At 40.2% G+C, this 22382-nt stretch overlaps 1 protein-coding gene across 1 annotated transcript in view; it reads left to right on the top strand.

The window, feature by feature from the left end:
- whrnb (whirlin b) overlaps positions 1–22009 on the top strand; it is a 110828-nt gene extending 88819 nt beyond the window's left edge. Inside the window, exons 6-11 of the mRNA XM_020102340.2 lie at positions 1430–1615; positions 3286–3477; positions 7928–8645; positions 9147–9322; positions 10311–10442; positions 14644–22009. Coding sequence (XP_019957899.2) covers positions 1430–1615; positions 3286–3477; positions 7928–8645; positions 9147–9322; positions 10311–10442; positions 14644–14820 — 1581 coding nt within the window. The 3' untranslated portion in view covers positions 14821–22009. The remainder of the gene's footprint in view (positions 1–1429; positions 1616–3285; positions 3478–7927; positions 8646–9146; positions 9323–10310; positions 10443–14643) is intronic.
- Positions 22010–22382: the final 373 nt, after the last annotated feature.

Below are 22382 nucleotides of genomic sequence, written 5' to 3'. Positions count from 1 at the left end.
TCCTCTCACTGTCCTCTTTATTTCATTTTCTCTGTTAACGCTGTAAACATCTGAGCTACATGCTAAAATGCAGAAAATCACCACTGGCTGGATGAACGGCTCTGCTCTAATTAAGCAGCTATTCTTTAGAAATGGATCTACTTTCTGTACCCCATGCTGGCAAGACCTAATGAGCTTTTTAAATTCAGATCTCATGGGTGGCCTTGTTGATTTAATGCACATTCAACAAGCATCACAACAGCCGCTGGGTATCTATTAATATATTAAGGACAATGGATTTGTGATGCTGCTCTTAATGTTGAATGGGTTCTGAGCAACGACACATGTAGTGTTGTAGTGTTGTACTAATGTTCAGATTAATTTGCCTTTTTTACTATTATTTGCTGATGTTGAAAATTGGTTTTTAAACCATAGTTTTGTTGACCTTGACCTTTGACTGATTAGTTATAAAAGTAAATTATCTCCAGAGTAATGCTCCCAACAAGTTTGGTGGAAATCCCTCCATGCATTGTTATTTAGTACAAACACAAACATTGAGTGCGGCTCTGCCTGAGATACAGTTACTAACCCATCCACACTGTTATTTGTGTCCAAACCCGATGTTTCCCCTGCTTACAGGCACATGAAGTGTAAGAAATCAAGTAAATAGTCCAGGTAACATGTTTATTGCCCTGGGGTGGGGGGTATGTTCACACCGAACACAGCCGTGAATTTTTTGCACGTCAACATTACAAAAACAGTCAATGTAAAGATTGCACACACCCCAGCAGTTGTAATTAGTTCAGCCAGCATTTCTACTGGCTTCCTGCAGTGTTTCCACAACATGTACAACCCAGCAACTGTTATCGCTTCAGCCAGTAGTCCTCCTCTCTTCCGGGGGGGGACCAGCGAATACTCGCTGGATGTGATTATTCGCTTATTAACACATAACGCGGGAATCGTGCCCAACAAGCGACTAACACCAAGCACAAATGACCCTGCATTGTGAATTAAGTATTAGTTTTCAGTCATCTAATAAGTCATCTAATAAACTACTTATTTGTTTTGCATTATTAACAGCAAAACCTTTGCTGGAACGAAAATCTTTTCCTGCAGTTTTTTTTTGAAGTTGTGAATTTTCACATGTAAAGCCAGAGGAGCACACCGACAGTAAAAAAGTGCTAGGTTGAGCTACTTATAAAGATTGACTCACCCTGCAGCTTTGAAGTGGTGGCTTTCTTCTGAGCATGATTAGCTCATCTGCTGTCATGTAAAGAATGAGAGAAGGGAATGGAAGCTGCACACATCTGAAGACCTTCAGCATGCCACTGGACATGTTGAGCACGATAACTTCTAACTCTTCTTATTCTATCTGTATTTGACCCTCATTTCTCCTTTGTCACGTCTCTTATTGCTTTCCAAATGCATTGTCCTATCTGTGTCCATCCAGCCTGCGGTATATAGAGGTGTGGGTCCGCCAGGTGTTCAGGTGTCTTTGGAGCAGCAGGCCTACATGCTGCTGACAGAACCAGAGAGGAAGACCATGGCCTACTACTTGCAGGAGTACCAGGATGGACACATAGGAGTGGAGCCACTGACCATGGCTCTGTTTGAGCTCTTCAACACACATGCAAAGGTAAAGCAGCCTTGCAGCTACAGAGTGACTGTGCTGTTGGAACTCTGAATGTGGGAATATAAAGTCAGATAACCAGACTGCAGTCTAGCTCACCTATATATGTTGGCCATGACTCAGAGGTCTGTGGAATGGAATATGTGCACAAAAGGTTTGTACCAAATACTGCAACAAAAACATTTCCAGGAGAAATAAAATGATGAATACAGCCAGGACAGGAACATGCTTGGTTGCCATGGTGACTTGTGTGATTATACAGTTATACCATTGCAGGACAATCAGCTGAAATGCTTCATTCAAACATTCAGTTTTCTGAGATTGTATTTTGCATTTGTCAGATCGATTTGAAGTGTCGAAGTTTTAATGTTGGATAGAAAATCAAAAGTAGAATTATATTACCAGTAGAAATTAGCTGAATCTCAACACCTATCTTAACTTGCATCTGATTGTGCAACCCAGAAGACACGTCACCATCATGCCTGTTTCAAGGAGGAGAGCTAGTCCCCTGACAGTCATGGCTGCTTACAGGCCATGACGCAGGCGTGTTAACAGTTTTTTCTTCTCTACGCACTTTGGTTAGAGTCATGTGAAGAATTGTGTGAGGTCATGCAAATACAGATGTAAACTAACAAAGACTGTGAGACTTTGGCATGAGAGCTTTGTATGGTTGGAGCATTAGCATTGGCTGCTCTGTGTTTTGACATGGGGTCGATTATTGACTTCAGTCTGACTGGCTGCCTCAGGTACAAGGTATCCATAGTGTAAATATTGTATCAAACACAAATGTTTTTGAATGAGTGCTCCAGCAGCTGATGTGTGGACTTATCTGTTTAAATGTTTGATATGTAACTTTTCCACATTCAAATGTATCAGAAATAGAGTGACTACCAATGTTACACTTGGTGTTGAGTTTTGTCCCTTCATTAATCCAGATGTGCTGGTCATCCAGCTCGCCGGCTGTACCCTACAGATTAGCTGAACTGGTTCTGTTGGAGGTTTCTTCTTGTTTAAAGTGATTTTCATTCTTTCCACTGCCAAGTGTTTGCTCTTTGGGTGTATTTGTTGTAAGGTATTGGCCTTACTACATAAAGAGCCTTGAGATAATGTATACTGTGATTTAGTGTTATACAAATAAAATTGTATAATCACATTTAGGGATTTGTAATGCTGTCCATCTTTTTAAACCGTCAATATCAATGTCCAACTTAAGTTGAGCACGTGTGATTCTTTAATTTACTGCACATTTAAGATTTCTATAGCCTTCATTCACAACCCAGGTAGTTCTAGATGATGCAATTCAGTTGTAATGTTCTCGTATCTCAGAACAGCATCCACCTCCTCAGGCACTAATTCCCACATTACTACAAGCAGTTTCAAATTCAGCTACTCTACAAGAGCATTGTAAATTCAAAACAGAATCTTTAGTAAAAGTCTAATGTCTCTTATAAACCTCAGAGAGAAGAATAAAAAGAACTCAAACAAACAGGTTGACATATCTTTCAATGGTTTTACTGAAACCTGGACACATGGCACTTTGCTAATTACAGTGTGTGGATTTATTCAACATACGTCACAATGGATGGGAATTGCAAAGTCTATTAAATACTTAAACTAGCCTCACCTTCCCTCAACTGTTCCCTGCTCAATTTGTTTTCTCTGCTCCTTCCCTGCAGCTGTCCATGCTGTCTGATGTGAGGAGCCTGGTGTCTCCCCAGGATCTGGAGTTGTATGACAGGCTGGTGCTGCACCGCGAGAGGGAAGCCCACCAGGCCTGGCACGGAGGCCTGGGAGTGTTGCACCCGCCGGGCCACTGCAACCACGCAGCTCCTGTGATCCATGATGCAGTACACACTGTCCCTGCTACGGTAGATCCCTTATCTACTACAACTAATAATATGACATCTGTTATCATATTGTGTGGTATGTTCCCTTCTTTGCCACTTTAATGTGTGCAAAGATGTATATGACATAAATAAGGAATATTAGAGCAAGATAATAAGTGAAAGACAAACTCTCAGGATGGACTTTGCCAGGGTTATTTTTTGCACTATGTTGTGGCTGCTCAAAATGTTGTTTTGGGCAGTTAATGTTGAACATTGTTCTTACTTTTGTAAACTAATTAGAATAATTAGAATAGAATTATTTTTCATCTGAACATTAGTCTGGTAAATATCAGAGGAGTCAGAGGATAGACATTTGGGGTTAGGTATTAAGCTGTGATGGTTAAGGTTAGGGACTGTATTATAAGTGTGCTCACAACTATAGAGATTAATGCATGTGGCTTCACATAAAAACACATGCATACAACAGACATAAGGTGCATAGTCTAACTGCTGACATTCAGGTACATGTAACAATCTCACATCCTCCTTCAGTCCTAAATTTTGAAGATTCACTGTCAGTTTTTCGGAGAAATGAAAGAGTTTTGTAGCTGTTCACTGTTAACCGTTAGCTTCTGCAGTATTTTTACAGTCAAATCCCACAAAATACACATATTTATGGCATTGTGGGTACATTTGCAATACGTCATTTACAATCACATACTGTATTTTTGGTAATGGCTGTAACATACTAGACATTAGCAGTAGTGCTATAGGATCCTTTGCAGGTACAGTGTTTAAGTTTTTGTTCTGAGGAAATCTTTGAATCCCCCAAAAAATCTGTACTCAGGTGGTGGTACTAAGTCTACACATAAATTAGTTTTTTTGGAAGCATTTCAAGTGTACACTTTGTTCCTTGTGTTTGTCTCGGTTTGTTTATTTTCTAATCACCAGCAGCACAATCTGAATATCTCCCACTGTAATGTAGCTCTCTGCATTACTGCTGCCTGGTGCACTGGAGTGGAACCTGCTTGTTTATAGTTATCGATTTTTTGGTTCCCTCTCCCCTGGTCTCTAGCCTATAGTGAAAACACCAGTGAAAAACAGTCAGAAGGAACCATGTGGTCAGAACGGGACCCAGAGCAGCACACTTTGTGGCAGGTCAACGAGTATTAAAGTTGTACTGTGGCACATGTAAATCCACAGAAACCTAAAATCCGACAGGTTTCATATTCCTTCTGACCCACTTCCTCCAGCAGCCTGGGCCCATCAGAGAAGCAACAGAGCAAATTGATGCTACAACACTGTTTTTGTCAGCTTGAACAAAGTGTGGATCACTTCCTCTGCTCCACAGTTCTGGCCCACTGCCCGACCAAACTCTTTGTGCTTTCAGGAGCTAAGTGCATTAGTCTCATCATTGCTGTCAGTGTTTGCCACGGCACAGCACGTGTCTGTGAAATTTCCCAAGCTGCCACTCATTATTGTGGTTGTGACATTACAACCCTCAATTAAAAGCTAATTGCATTTAATTGATAGCCACTTAGTTACTCAGCGAGACACAGTAGGATTAATTGTGGCAACACTGTGTTGTGAAACACCATTGTCTCATTACAAAGATATTTCCATGCAGGCTGGCAACAAGACAGTCATTAAGAATAGCCAATAACTGTAATTAACATAGCTAGAAATAGTGGAGCATGCCAGGAAAAGGGGTTGGGGGTATTCAGAGTGTACATGAAGAGCTACAGTAGAGCCCTTATACACAAGGTTAAAAACGTATAATGCCATGGACAACTAAATACATGTGATTAAATGGTTCGTATTTATATAGCACTATTCTAGTCTGGATGACAGTACAGTTTTTGCTATTCACAAATGAACCCTGTGAGTAGTCATTAATAATATAATAAAGTTGAGTTTGACTATGAATGGAAAACCTCACCTCAACTGTGTTTCAGCTTAGCCAGTGGTTTTCATCAATGGCTTGCAGGTCTAACAATGAAAGAGGTCTATGAGAAAAGTGCCATGATGAAAAATGATCATGGATAAGGCTGTTCCATTTCAATTTGTCTTTATTTCATTGGCAACTTCATTGTCTGTCAAATTCAAAATAAGTCTGAGTCCATTTCACATTCAATTTCACAGGCCTTTTCACAGCAGACATTTTGACTTGTCATTGGTGATACTGACGATATGAATGTGTCAGTGAGGCAGAAAAACCCGGACCCTGAAACTCAAGCACTTACAATTCAGTCATCGATCATTTTATCATTTACAACCGTGCTTTTCCTGCTGTGACATGCCCACGTGTCTCCTTGGTCTGGAGCACTGAGGTGTAGAGGAAGGGAAACACAGCTCTGGTTTCTTTGTTGAACAGTTATTGTTACAAAGAAATGATGAGAAAAAGATTCACACAATTTCTACAAAACGAGTGTGAGCACCTTCAGTCTGTAGGGTGCGTTCAGAGCCCACTTAGTCACTGTATGTGAGAACAACAAACATTTAACCTAAAAGCATTAAAAGATGCCTATGGTTTAGTTTTTTGGGCATAGCAGGAGTGAAACGTAAGCTTCTGAATCCATGTAGACAGCTGGCTAAGTTAAGATTACGTCCAAACTAAACTTTGTTTTCTCTACAGCCCCTTTTCCTCTGGTCCAAAAAACAGCAAAATGAGAGTATAGAGAGAATAATTTCAGCTGTCCAGACAAAAACAAACCTCCTCCAACAGCCACAGGGTATAAAAAAATATTAAAATGCCATCTTGGTGCTTGTCTGTGCACGGAGTCAACTGAACTTTTTCAAAATTACACAAGTTGTTTCAGAACTTCAGCGGCCGAACTCAGACATATAAAGCGAGCAGACATGGCAGACACAGCAGTGTAGATGGGTGCAGCAGCAATGGTTGATGTCAGCCCACAGGCACAACAACAATGCTCTGCAGCATTGAAATGATATAGAGCCTCAAGCCTCAAACAGCCTCTAATGATTCAGCTAAATCCCTTTGCTCGGACCGTCTAAACTTTCTTGCGCTCATTACATTGTCCCACTGGGCAAAACCCATCCATCTGGCATCTGCATGAAGTAGGCTAAAGTAAATCATACAAAGTTTTCATTTGAGATTGGGCCCTGTTGTACCACAGAGCTTCACACTGTTTCATTGCTGATGGTGACAGGAGAACACAAAAGCGTGTGTCCATGATCTTCCATGTTTTTCTTTTTTTTTTTACAGATCACAGAGTTATATTATTATTTCCAGAGGACAAATTAGATTATTGCAACAAGACTACGAGTTGTTAGCCCCACTAGCATCCCATTCAGGCTGTAGTGGTCATTACATCTACAGCAGTGCAGGATTATTAACACTGTACTGTGGTGAAGTTGTGAAGCTTGCCCTGAGGGGAACACCAAGGAAGTCATTAAAATCAAGACTTTGTCCCCTTGGGAACATGGTTCTGCTCAGCACATTTCACGGCAAGCTGACCATGAATTCATTAAATATCTTATTAGCATTCTTGACTCCTTTTAGCCAGAGGAAGGCAGGGGATAAAAGCTCATGGAGCTCAAAACTGATGGAGTTCATCTGAGCAGGACTACACTCGGTTAAGTCTCACTGAAATCTTATGTAAGATATAGAGACATAAATATAGAGAGTACAGATGATGATATTGCTAAATGAAAGGTACGAAGGTGACTTTAAAATCCACAACAGATTTCAAGGACATCAGAAAATCCTTCAGTTAGATGTGAAATGTCTTGCTTTTCGTTTTGAAGCCCATGTTATAAAGTTACAGCGTCAAACTGAGCGTGAGCTGCTCCTGTGTGTGAGCCATGCTGCTGTTTTTCAGGGTCTCACCTTTTCCTCAGTGTAACACACAGGAAGATGCATGGCTACTGTGGATGTCTTAGCATAAAAGCTGTACTTTCCTCAGGTATATACCAGAAACCTCACATAGCGGCTCCGCTGCATACACGCTCTGAACAACAGACAACAACAGCATGTATAGCAGCTGTCACATGCTTAACCATTTTAATTTATTGAAAATACTATCAGCTCAATTATCATATATAGAAGTATAGAAATATATACATGATATAACACAAATCCTGGTTGTGCGAGGCCTTCTTTTCTGCCTCCACACCGACACAATGGAGGAGAACGGTGTTTGTTTGTGGTGCTCACAGCACTGGAAAATTGCATTTAAGAAATTATCGCTGCGAGTGGCAATTAATGGGTTCTAAACCATAAGTGCTCATCAGAGAAAAGCAGTTCACTCGTCAAATATTAAAGCTCTGAGTAGCAAGGAGTGATCTGAGGCTTGAGAAAGTTAAAGAAAGTTATTCCACCCACATGTCGGAGCATTCAGATTTTATGCGTGTGAATCTTAAGGACGACAATTTGAAGGGTTTTTGTTTATACATTTTGATACTTATCAGGCTCAGAGAGAGGAGCACCACCAATCGTGTTTGATTTTGAGTTCCTTCTTTTAACCAACAGGATGAAACCCAGGTTGCAAGTCAGTCTCCTCCACCCTTCAGAGGTGCTCCTCTCCAGGCCCAGAGCAGGTCACCCAGGGAGATAGATATCGGCCGGAAGCCTTCGGCCCGGCTGATGCAGCCTGTCTCCAGCCTGCTCTTCTCTGGCCCCACCCAGCTGCTACAGGGCTGCCTCCACAAGTCGCTCAAATCACTCCCCACCACCCACCAGCCCTCCCCCACCTTGGCAGACCACGCAGGCACAGGAGCCAGCCACCACACCTCTCTCAATGCACTCCATCATACCTGCCAGGCTTTCTTCCAGGTCGCCGACACCGAACACCTCAACCACCCGCACTTCGCTCATCACTTCCACCACCATCCTGTCCACCACAATAGGCCTAGTTCCGGACACCACACGTGCCCAGGCTTCCTGAACCACCGGGGCTCCTCCGGCTCAGCTAAACAACAGGGATCTGTCAAGCTCTCCTCCAGATCCAGCTCCTATGAGAAGTCCTCCATCTTGTCAAAGTCGGCTTCCTCTTCAAAAGCAGCATCTCCCATGCCATCCCCTCATCTGTCACCCCATCCCTCGCCGTGTCCCTCCCCCTGCCCTTCTCTCATCACACCCGCTGCCCCACCCTGTAGTCCAGACATGCACTGCTCACCGGCCCTCACTCATAAAGTCATCGTCACAGACACAACCCGGCTGTCTGCAGACTCCAGACCACAGCAAAGAGGTACGCTAGTGTCAGTGTGTCGTGTTCAAGTGCATAAATGCCACAACATACAAATACCTTCAAATATTGGGTCGAGCTCTATATGTTAGTGATGTGGAGAAACTGTATGTTGTCATATATCCTAGGAATTATCTGCCAGCATCTGAGTCATTTACATCTGGTGTAAAATCTCAAATGATAACAATATTTATTTGTAACAAGCACAAAATATTAAGACAATTTAAAAAGCCTACTTAACACAACAAAATACTACAATATGTGCATTACAATATTACAAGCTTCTAAAAGAACCGTGCACATATATGTAGTCTGTGGATATATTGTACAACATTGACTATATACACTATTTGAATTATATAATATACTATTTAGAAATGTATTTTGGAAATGAACATAGTAGCCTGTACTGCTAAGATAAGAGGTTCACATGTAACATACAAAAATATATAATATAGAAATGTGATAGGATAAATAAAGACAGTTATGCCTGTTTGTTTCTAGGGGCGACTCTGTCCCAGCTGTCAGACAGTGGACAGACTCTGAGTGAGGACAGCGGAGTGGACATTGCCGAAGCAGGAGGTCTCAGTAAGGATGGAAGCCCTCGACCCAGCAAGAACCAGAAGAGCAACCTGGAACAGCCAGGGGCCCATGTACCTTCTCCAGGGGCCACAAGACAAGTGAGAGCATCGCGCTATCATTAATGACCACTCTCCACTTCCTACCACCGAACAAAAAGGATCCTGAATATAGATGCTGACAGAATGATTTGACGTATACTTTAACATTTTAGTTTGGCACATGTCCCTTCTGCAAATGTAGAGGAGTCCGGATTTATGAGCTATACTGCAGTCACTAGGGGGGGATCAAGATTATTTGCCATCACCTTTAAGAGCTGTCACATTGTCCGTCTTTATATACAGTACAGTCTATAAAATGAGTGCATCCCTCTACGGTAGCAGTCTAATCAAACGTTAGAATTGAAGAAGCCTCTTGGATAAGAGGTAAAACGTCTTCAAGAAACTCAACCAAAAAGGCAAAAGGGCCCGCTAACACATACCCGGTGGTATGAATTAAACAAATAGAAGAAAAGCAGTTTCAAACACTGGGCTCTAAGGCATTCATGCTGCTCCACTCAGTTGTACACGAGTAAGGTGACTGAAAAAATAAAGAGCTTGAGTGAGAAGGTTAAACCTCACCTACCCTCACACCTCCACACACCCGAGCAGGCACTGTGTGAAGTGGGCTTGCATGTCGGATTGTTGTTTTCATCAGCATTTGTTAGTTAGTTAGTTAGTTAGTTAGTTAGTTAGTTAGCAGGATTACACAAAGACCAGTACACCAATTTCCATGAAATTTTGTGAAATGTTTGGGCATGACCAAAGAAGAGCCTATTAAATGTTGGAGCAAATCTGGATAAATTGGCCAATCCAGGAATTTGTGTCACTGTAATGAGCCCATAGCCTCCACAGAGGTAGGTGCTCTCCGAGTGCCCTTCTTCTTACTGTACCATAAAGTGCTTTGAGTGGTCATCAAGACTAGAGAGCACTATATAGATACAGACTATTTACCATTCTTTTTTTTGCTACAGAAGTTATCTTGGGTTGTTTTACAAAGATAAAAATAAAGCTCTCAATCAATCTGACTCCTCTTCACCTTTCCTCCCAGCTGACTGGCTCACCGGTCCCGGCACCCACCGCTACCCTGGTGCGAGTGGTGAAAAATACCAACACCCTTGGCATCGCTATCGAGGGGGGAGCCAATACACGCCAACCTTTGCCACGTATAGTCACCATTCAGGTGAGACAACAATACAATAGTGTTTTGGCAATGTTTGGTTTGAAGCCATTGCTTGCCAATATGAAGTGTCTTTTCTTTTAAAACGACTGTGTGTGACTTGAACTGAAGATTATGCAGAAGATGCATTAACGTTCCCCTTTCTGCTTTAATAGACACTCTGTCTTCCTCCAACATCTGATGATTCGCCTTTTGCACAGACAGCACTCTAAAGCAATTTGCAAAGACAAATCTTCCTGTGGATATTTCTATTTGGCACCTTTCACATGTTGTTCAGTCCAATAAGTGCAAAGAGAGCAAGGCAGTAAATTCCCATAGCATAAGTGGTTTATATGGGCTGAGGGTGAGAGGCGATAACATCAGCATGAACATCAGAGCCTTAGTCAGAACACTCCCAGCACCCTTGAGGAGTTTTCGTGACTGTGCTCTGATTTCCATAACAACTACTCCTTTCAGCAATGTCTGTGAGTCTCAGCACAGAGGATGACAGTGAATGTCACTATGCTAATGTCCTTCACAGTCACTGATCAGCTTGTCAAACACAATGTCCCCTATAATCAGTGTGACGTTGCACGTGAATACAAGCCAATTCTATTTCTATCATATCAAGGGAATGTAATCTAATAAAGCTCATCTTCCCCTCTTCTGATTGGCAGCACACGCTCTCTGGAATTCCTGTTGGTTTCGAAGAGACTGAAAGTGTGTGATTAAATCTTTCTTTAAAGCCTGCTGTGTTGACAGACAGGCTGAATTAGTTTACAGATGAGTTATTGCGTGTACTGTTACTCAGACAAACACTATTATTACTGAAATTATCTACATGTTTTGGTGTCATGACAGTACGGAGCTTCCAACGGGAGAGGGGCAAAAAAAAAGTTTCTGCAATACTTTTTCTCGTGTGCATCAGAAAGTATCCGTCAGACCGTAGTGCATTTTGGCTTGCTATATGTGGAAATGACAGAACAGTTAGAAGTAAATCATTGAAAGATATTCACTGATTTGGACTTTACGGATCAATAACTAATTAATAAAACTTCCTTAAAACACAAGCCAAGCCTCCATTCAATCAGAATAATGTACACAACCAGCTACAGCTTTATTTTCATCATAACGAGCAGGGATACAATCAGGAAGAAAAAACATCGGTCTACAGTGGAAACAAACAGTTTCCACATACAGCAATAATATTCAATGGCATCACTGCTGTACAGAGTAGAGTCACCAAAATCAATACACTCATAAATGGTGTCCTCCTGGTTACACCACAACCCTCACCTTAGAAAATTATAGTCAGGCAATATTTTGAGGACTTATTTCTTTATTACTCGTAATTAAATTAGGCCAAGGCATATTTTTTCAAAGTGGAAGTTGTAGTCTGACCCTAACAGAGCCACTTATTATGACCTCATCCTTGTACTCTTACCTGCTAGGTGTGATGAGTGGAAGCAGCTTGATGCCTTGCTCAAAGGCATATTAGCGATGATTACAGAAGAAGCTAAGAGTGTGTCCAAAGCTGCTTTCAGATTTTTCATGCTGAGGTCACGTCTGAAAACGAATTAATTCATAATCTTTCTCAGACTTTCTCAACCAGTCAGCAGAATTAAAAGTCATTACTAATGGCCTGATTGCCCTGCAGTCATGTTTCCAGCAGCTACTTTGTGATAAAATGTCACAAAGTAGCTGCTGTCACAAATTAACATTTTCAGAATCGTGCATGCTCATGACAGCTGCTGTGATAGTCATGAGAGGAAGATGTGAATGGATGAACACATTTACCCTGTGGCTCTGTTAGGCTGCCTAGAAAAAGGTCAAATGGTCATGCAGTACTGTGTGCACAGTGGTGCATTTAACCCTGTGGTACATTTAACACTGTGCACACATGTAAACAGACAAATTGTTCAACTCAGTCATCAAATCACATCCTTCATTTTCTTCACAGCTGACCAATCTTACTGATATCATACATGAAGGCATTTCAAAGGTTAAATGACATGGCCTTATACATTTATCTTAAGTACATAAACAGAGGAAAAGTATTTTTTGAAGTTGGAACTACTCAGTGGTAGAGTCTATAATCAAATTGTACTGTCAATTCCAGTATTTCAAAAGGTACATTCATTGATTTTCACTGTCTACTTGGGGGAAATTTCTCTTCCAGAAAACACAGGGAAATATCTGCATTAATTTACAGTCATGTTTCTTTCCAGGTTGTGAATGTATCTCCCCTTTTAGCTCGGGATTGGATTGAATTCACTGAGAACAAGGCAAAACTTTCAGTGCGATGAAACAAAAAAATTGAAAGCATCACAGGGGCAATGCATACCTTGCATGCCTGTATCCAATGTGTACACTATATAGTATGTACTATATATCCCCTGCCACACTTTCATTGTGCAGAATTATTTAACACATGAAAGATCTCTCACTTGGCGTTTTGCATCGTTGTTTCATTGTGACCTTCCACCCCCAGAATGTGGAAGGCTAAATGGCTGCCACTATGTTTTCCTGACAGTCTGGGCCTGAGACGATCTACTAAAATCAATGCAGCCCTTGGTAATATCCTCCTAGTCTGCTACTCTGGAATGACAGTGATGAAGGTTTTTCTATTATGTGTCTAGCTTATATGAAAGACATCAAAAAGTACTGGATCAGTCAAAATACCAATGCTGGGACATCTTGGAGATGAGAAGAGATACATGCACTCAGAGAACTGAAATTATTTCATAAGGAATTGCTCCAACAACAGGAGAGTACCTATATGTGTTCAATTGATCAGGAACTCAACAAAAGACTAAATGGGGTCTTGAACAAGCTACCAGGCCTCAAACCATGTCTACAATACACCCACAAGCAGTGTTGTGCCAGTTCACACTTAAAAAGAACTAGTTCAAAGTTCAGTTCACGCAGATGAAAATCCAATAGATCACGGTCATAGTTTTTTTTTACAAATTTGAACAAAGTTCACGTTCATTTGTTCCATTTTTTATTGGGATGAACCTTACGATCATGTGTTTAGTTATTAATCGATGGTGTCGGATCATGAATCCTTGTCGCTCCGGTCACTTTAACACTGAGTCCTGCTGTTCACGTCACGCCTCGTGTTGAACTGAGCACAACATGTTGACGAGTCATTTGTCATGATGTTTAAATGCAGGCTCATAGACTGGAGTGAAGTAGATTTCATGTCCTGATCAGGTCCGGATAACTAGTGCTGAGTGCTGGTGTTTATTAGTTAAAGTGAGAGTCAGCAGGAGAGTGGAGGAGGACACAGAAACTCCAGCTCGATACAAACCAGCCGCTGCTTCCCCTCTGATCATTGTGCAGCTGTGGACTGTAGAGGAAGCTGTGTTTTCACTGTTTCCTCTGTTCTTCAGCAAAGTCACTGACCTCCTCCTTCCCTGTAACGCTCCTCTCATCTCACTGTGTGTGTCGCTCTGAGCGAGTGAGTGGGGGCCGAGCCCCAGGGCCTGTGTGTGTGTGTGTGCTGTCTGGGAGCACACACACACACATTTTCACCCGCTCCTGGTATTATTTCACTTGATTGTCTGATGCGATGATGATTAAGCTCACATCGCTCACGCTCAAGTTCATCATATGTATGCAGATGATTCATTCAGGTCATCATTCACGAAATCATCATCACTGCCCTCAAGGATGATGTTAATTTGAAATCATTTTCTAAGAAATTTTCCATTCATTGTCAAGTGGTGTGATCAAAACAGTCACCTCAAGCTTTTGAGTGTTGATTACTTGGAGAAACGATTTAATATTTTAGGAAATTCCAGAGTCTGACCACGTGAGGTGTTCTGACTGTGAGAAAAAGGTCTGAAAAATAATTTGCCGCATGTGGATGGACGTAAAATGTACCCACCACTCTGGGAAACCACCAGGCCAAGGTATAAATCACGACCAGAAATGTTCTGGGGAAAGTGAAGCACCTCAAAGGTTCAAACATATTCTGCTCGACAGAAGTTCAAGGACTTGATTCCAGCATGAAAGGAGACAGAGGTGCGAGTTGAGGTGGATTCAGCTGCACCGTGCAACTTCAATACTAGATGTCACTAAATTCTATGCACCGGACCTTTAAATATAAAAATATTAAAAACACCAGGGAAGGGACTGTGCAATGCGTTGTAAATGACAACGGAAATATGACAATGTTATCTACTTTCTCTCCTTCTTTGTCTCCATGTCTCGGTGACAGAAAGGAGGCTCCGCTCATAACTGCGACCAGTTGAAGGTGGGTCAGGTGATCCTGGAGGTCAATGGAATATCCCTGAGAGGTCGGGAGCACAAGGAGGCTGCCCGCATCATCGCAGAGGCCTTCAAGACCAAAGACAAGGATCACATTGACTTCCTGGTGGTTGAGCCGGGACTCTAATGTGAAGACTTTGCACTTTATGCATCTTGATTTAAGAAGACACTGTTTTACCGCTTTGAGGGAGACACATGGACTCCACGTGATGTTGCCCTGTTATCATGGCCCTCATTTTAATTTCAGGGAAAGATGTGTGGGTATGCTGCTGATTGCACTCAACAGAGATTTGCACAATTTGAATTCAGAAAAGGATATTACGCTAGTATTTAACAGAAATGTCATAACTGGGTCATTAGCATTCAAATCATGAATGTTATTGTATATGTCATGAAGAGGACACTTAGTGCTAATAGGTGGCTTGCCATTACAAATACTAATGAAAACAGCCAAACACATTTCAGTCAGTAAATTAGTCTTATGTTGGTATATTATTTATTCTTCGTACCTTCTCTGTGGAGGCAGAGCTGCGAACTCTGAGAGGATTATTTGTTGATTACAGCAAGATTCTTAACACTGTCGTTTACATAAAAATAACATTGTAGTTCCAAGTAAAAAAACACAACCAGGCAGGTTAAAAACAAGCAGTTTAGCCAGATGAACTGCTACTTAACTTTGAGATCAAAAGTGAACGCATCCTTAAAAAAAAGGAACTAGAAAGCACTTGGTGATGGGATCACAGCAGCTGCGCAGATCCTCAATGTGGTGACCTTCCAACATACATATTACATTCATACATTATTACATGACCACATGGCTCTCACCACCTTTGAGCTCGCCCACTCAGTTATGCTGCTCACAAACGTTTGTGACAGTATCTATATGTGACCTCTTAGAGTAATTAAAACTGCCTCCTACGGGATATAACAGTTTTGTCATGATGACACACACACACACACACACTCAAGATGAAAACCATACAAGCCACGTTGTCATCTCTGGTAATGATCCCACATTGCATTGAAAAAACGATTGTACAAACAACCATTATCAGACAATCAGATTGTGAACAAACACTCTCCCTAGATAAATGAATCATTCGGCAAAGAAAGCAAAGACAATGAAAGTAAAATAATTTCCTAATTTTAAATAGTTGACAGACTCACCTCGAGGTTCAACTTTAATTCACCCTACTTTATTTACTACATTTACCAGCTATATTCCTTTTAAATGACAAATTATTAGTGACATTTTGTGTCTTCATGTTTACATCCCAATCCGAATCAACTGTAGCTAATCAAGCTAAACTGTTGCCTTGTTGACAACCTCTCTGCTCACCTCCCCACACACACACTCGCTTGCGATTAAACCTCTGGAGGATCTCCTGCTGTGTTATTTTGAATCTCTGCGAACTTTATACTCGGGGGTCAGGTGATAAAGTCCGCAGAAGCTCCGGAGGGTTAAACTGCGGATGACTTCAGTGCATTTCTGAAAGCAGCTATAGAAAATCACTGGCAGGCCTAACCGGCATTTATTGATGACAGCGGAATCACCTGAAGGTGGCTGTGGTACTAAGAACATGACTGAGATTCACGTCTACAGTCCTGTAATTTTCTGTGTGATATTTTTGCTACTTTGTTATGCAAAAACTTAATTTATAGGGAACAGGGTTGTTCTTGACCTGTTGCACGTATTATTAATGATACTACCAGATTCTGAGATGTGAGGACATACAGTAGTAGTGTGCAATCCTCCCAACAGTCCCCCCCATGAAACCACTTCTAATTTCATTAGAACCAGATTTTTATTTGGATCTGCACCAACTTGTTCACACTCATAACACACACCCGCAATGTTAAAGAAAGTGAAAAAGCAATCCTGTCTCTGCCCCCTGATCCCGATCTGCACCACAAATTGAATGGGTTCTTTCCCTGTCACCTAGTTTCAAGGTGATCTGTCTAGCAGTTTTTTTTATATTCTTGCTTACAACTAAACAAACCAACCAACAATTCAGCTGTGGCTGTGGGAGGTGAGCAGCTTTACCCGATAGTTAACCCTGACAATTGCCAAACCCCTTAAACATCAGCTACCCAGATCACAGCGTACAGACTTGTCTGTGGTTGCTTAGTTACTGACAGTATCAGACTTCATAATGTTAGTGTCTCTCTGTCACTGCTGGCTGTTTCATGAAGCTCTGCTCAGATGCTGGTTAGACTATATAACTATCGTTATGACTCTGATGCTGATGAGCTCAACAGGCTGATCTCTGATATATAAACATCCCTGCGTACATCATCTAACTCACCTTTAGTATACTTACCTGATATATCCTGAATAAAAACCCCAAATAACAATTTCTCAACCAGCAGATCATGTTTAAACAGACGACTTTATGTTGCATCATATAGCCTTGGAAGAAGAATTTACCAGGAGGACTCACTGAACTAACGCCTTCAATCCTTGAATCAACTATTACCTACATATATATATATACTGTAAATAACTTAAACCCATTATAGTAACTTTCAATATGTATATTCTTTAACATCCGTTCAGCAGCATTGCAATATGTACTTAAACAGCGATTATATGAGCATTAATGGTATGACAATAATGTAGATTAGTCCTTGAAGAGATAACTCTGTATAACTTTTTATATTATGAAGTAGTTTAGAGTAGAAACGCGTTCTAGATTATAATATTTATTGACATCACTCTTGTTTTCTTTTAGCTTGAAGCGTAGGATGTGTCATGTTCTTTAACAACCCTGTCTCCTCAAAATTATTTATCTACAACTAAACTGCAAATATGTTGTGTGAAATATAATTGTGACTGGATTATATTCTCTATCAATATAATGAGGATATATTATTATTTTCGTGTTTGGAAAGTTGCAAAATACCTTGAACATATCAGTCAAATATTTGTTTTCTGCTTGAATATGAGATGAGAAGTACAATATAATTTTTATTTATCTATTTTATGATTTTGTTTCGACTCGCTTGGTTGAGGTTAAGACCCATGTCTGGTTTGATATAGAAAACCATATATTTAAAAACCTGATAATTTATATTTATATTTATATTTGGTCTGGTGTGATAGTTGTGCGTTTCACAGTTGCTATCTACACCGACCACCTCTTAATGACTCTGCTGCTGTTCATTAATGTAGCCCTTCGCTCATTCAGTTATCACCTGGATTAAAACCTGTCACCTCTAAGAGAAAGGGTTGTCAATATGAAACTTAATTCAAACCCCTCGACAGGGATCAATGGACGTTCTATATGAATTAGCATCATTATCCTGCTCTCTGTGGGGAGCTGATGAGGAACGATACTTGGAAGTAAATCAGTGAGCTGCAGATGCACTGTACAGGAAATGCTGATCATGTTGGAATATCCTGTTTTAATCAATGAGTGTTCACACTGAGAAAGAGAGGCAAGGAGGCCAGGTTTCATTCAGGTTTGAAGAGAGTAGAAACAAACCAGGAAGCCATAGCCTTCTATTCATGGACAGATGATGTGTCTCCATCATGGTCATGTCTTAAACTGGCACTTTCAGGTTTAGGTTGTAGCCAGTTTCAACAAGTTAGAACTGAAGTACACTAATGTAATATAGTTTAACTGCACTGCAGAGCATGTTACCTCAGCTTCAGATTCATTAAGATAAAGATGGCGCAGACAACATGTAAACTCATACAAGGAGAGGCCACATAAAGCCCAACAGATCATCAGAGAATTAAACACAGACAGTAAGAAATGTTCAATCAATCACTGGAATATAAGCATCTGCACAAGCTGTTAAAACATTGAAACATTGTTATAGATCTGTAATAAATAAAAAAAAGACTAATTGACACAGACACAAGTCAAGCAAATTAGAACAGGTAAGCATGCTGCAGTAAAGCCTATACCTCCACCTAGACACAACAGTCCCCTTAAAGTCTACCAAACTGCATCAAAGCTCACATAGTCATTGATTTCAGTTCTCTCATTATGTCTGATTTCTTTCATCAAGATCCACAAATGACTCGCTGGGAAACAGTGAAGCATCTCTTAATGTTAAAGAACAAATATTTACCACATCCTTCCATTAAGTTTCAATCAAATCATGTTTGTAGTTTTTGCGTTATCCTGCTAAAAGACAAACAAACAGCCTCATGGGCAGAGGTGATAATGCAATGATGAATCACATTAACAATATATATTGTAGGACCTAAATATTACAAACACCTCCCTGTATTTTCTAATACAACTCAACAGCAGCCCAGATGTCAGCCTCTAAAACACTTTGGACCTGAACTGTACCTGCATCTGTTCCCAGAGCAGCTGTATAAGACTGCATTCTTTTTATTTTGATGTATCAATTCAAAGCCTGGACCTTTAACCTGAGTCTACATTTTCCATTATTTAGTGTTTTGTGTTGTGTGCCATTCAGACACTAATTTAGAAATTATGAAGTTTGCACATTACTAACAATCCCGAACTGCATAGTGATAATTTATGTAAAGAATATCCAGTTAAAAATAACAGCTTTCTTGATAAGTAAGCAGTTTGCCAATGTTTTCATTCTCCTTTACAAGGACAGTTTCAATTTGTACCTGCAGTTTAATTGTTTTCATCCATTAGCAGGCCCTTCAAGACTCAAGGAAACAACAAAATGATTTGTGGAGGCAGATTTTTTGATACATAGAAGTAATGCGGTGCAGATTTAGTATTTAACTTGATTTGAAGATGTGTTGACTGGTGACTGACAAATTGTTATTGGGGCAGTTAGCGGGTGTCTGCAATGTTGTAGCTCCATAGGAAAATGTCAGTTAAAGGGGCATTCAATCGATTTAACACAACATACATGAGAAGTTCCCCGTCAAACCATGAAAGCAGTTGGATGATGTCTTCTGCTGCTCTGGATAATCTCAGTTTGGGTTTATAGATTAAATATATGTACAAAAATGAGGAGGCACTCAGAAAAACAAATACCTCCACCAAGGCACCACAGCCCCCTTGAATTCAATCAAACTGCAGCAAATTTCAGTCATAGAAATCAGTTCCCTAAATGTGCCTGATTTTTATGCCTCCATGCCAGACTGCCAGTGGCTGGAGGCCTTATGGTTTTGGGTTGACCGTCCGTCGCATCCTCCTGAACACAACATCTCAAGAATGCCTTGAGGGAATTTGTTGAAATTTAGAAAAAACATTCACTTGAACTCCAGGCTTAACTTATTGGATTTTGGGCCAAAGGTCAAGGTCATGGTGGCCTCAAAAAGCTTTTTTTTTTTTTTCTTGTGAACACGATATTTCTGAAAAGCCTTGAGGGAATTCTATCACATTTGGCAATAACATTCACTTGGACTCTATTATTATTTGATTTAATTTTGGTAGCCTAAGGTCAAGGTCATGGTGCCCTCAGAAAGTATGTTTATGTTGTTCGTGAACATGATATCTTAAGACCAGCTTGAGGGAATGTTTGAAATTAGGAACAAACATTCACTTGGACTTCAACCAATTGCATTTCGGTGCCTGGAGGTCAAAGGTCAAGGTCACAGTGACCTCATGTTACTATGAATTTGATATATCAGGACTGCCTGTAAAGAATTGTATTACATCTGGCACAATCCACTTAAACTGCTGAATGACCTGATTAGAATGTGGTGGTCAAAGGTGACTGTGACTTCTCCAAACACATATCTTGTCTTGTGAATGTATCTCAGGAACATCTCAAGGGAATTCTTTCAAATCTGGCACACGTTTACTTAACTCACTGATTTACTGATCAAAGGTCAAGGTGGACCTCAGTAACATGTTATTGGTCTCTTTTCCTTTGATTTTTGATCACTTTTTACTTGGAATAGTAAAAAGATAAACTGATTATATTTCAATGGTCAAAGGAAATGGTGACCATATGAATCAGGAAGAAAAATGTATGTAGACATAAACTGCACTGGTTGGTGGAGGCACACAACCACGCTGCACTAATTCTAGTTTTCATCAAAATCCATGAATTATTCCCTGAAAAACCTGAGACACAAATTTTAGACCTTCCCTGACCCATACCAAATCTTTAGGTTTGGTTGAAATGTGTTCAGTTGTTTTTTTGTAACCTTGCTTACAAATAAACAAACAAACAGTTACCTACCAGTTACCCTGGCAGAGGAAATGAGTGGGGAGGTGAAATTTACTAGCAGGGTAATACCAGCAAAAAGATGCCATTTGTTGCATCATGGGAAATGTAGGCTTTAGTGATGTTTTGGCCTTTTTCTGTTACTGCTGCCACTGCTGCTGCTACTGCTGCTGCTGCTGCTGCTGCAATTTCTTTGAGTTATTCTTAAAAGTCACACAATCTTCTGACAATGCAACACTAAATCGCTGGAGTGCCCCTTTAAAACATTTGCAGTATTTATACTTCTTTATAGGATATCTATCTCAACCAAGGTCAAGCTGATTGTTTCTACATTATACTGTATGATCTACACTATGAGTTTTTTTATTCTCCATTTTTAACCCCCGGCCTCAGGATAACAAAATGAAATGCACTATAGCTGATTTACCAGAAGCATGTTGTTGCCTACATCAGAGTGTTGTTAGCTGAAGCAGAGCAGTCAATCATGTTTGTGGCTTGTACTTGGTCTGTTCTTTAAAAGCATTTACCCACTCCACAAGCCTGAGAGTTATTTTAGTGTCTACAGTTTTCATAACTGTAACAACCATCCAAAAGAATACAGCAGAGCCAAGTAATCCAAACCACGAAAATAGAAATAGGCTACCGGCTTTAAAAATGTATTTCTGGCTCATTCTATTTATGATGGTTATATTATATTTTTATATATCTAATGACATAATCCCACTAGAGATAATAGTGGTTACTGGAGAAATGTAGGAGTTTATACGAAATGATGTATGAGTAATGCAACACTGAAGTGTCACTGATGAGAATACTGTGCTGTTTTAACAATGTGTAAATGAGATTATGATTTTTTTTTTATTTTGGGGGGGGGGGGGGGGGGGTTGTGAATGCATACTAGTTCTAAAATAATAAAGCTTGTACAGAAAAGGCTGCACACAGATTTCTATAGAGCTATCTGTACAGTAAATTGTGAGAGGCTAGAGAACACTATTATGTAACCCCTTGATGTAACTGCTAACATCTCGTGCATTTTCCCTCCTCATGTTCTATCACAGCTGTGTCGGCACAGAAGAATCCTTCAGAGCAGATCTCTCATTCTCAAATTGGTTCTATATTATATATTTTTTTCAAATATTTACAAATATTCCCCAAAGAGATTTCCTGTGGACACAATAAAAGTCTGCTGAAACTAATGTTTGCATAGTATGTTGCTTATTTGTGTGAAGACATCAGCTTTTTAAAACTTTAAAAAAATGATTAAGTGTAGGGTCAGATGACTCATGCAGCAACAGAGATAGAGGGCTTGGACTTGTTTGGTGCAGAGATTCTGTGTTAAACAGCTGATGGGTTGATTCTTTGAAGCTTTTTGGCAACTTTGTAAAGGATAGGTGCGGTGATATTTTATGTTTTTTAATTTTTTAAATGTGTGGCTCCCAACCAACAATAAATGCAACCTAATTTATTTAATCTACTTATTTATTTAAATACATAAATAAGAATAATTATACAGTTTTACAGTTCAAGTAAAATAGAAGTAATGATTATTAATTGAATTATTTATGATTT

Source organism: Paralichthys olivaceus, chromosome 4 (genome assembly GCF_024713975.1).
Source record: "Paralichthys olivaceus isolate ysfri-2021 chromosome 4, ASM2471397v2, whole genome shotgun sequence".
Classification (NCBI taxonomy): Eukaryota; Metazoa; Chordata; class Actinopteri; order Pleuronectiformes; family Paralichthyidae; genus Paralichthys; species Paralichthys olivaceus.
Note: the sequence above shows the minus strand (reverse complement) of the source record. Positions and strands in the feature narration are given on the sequence as shown.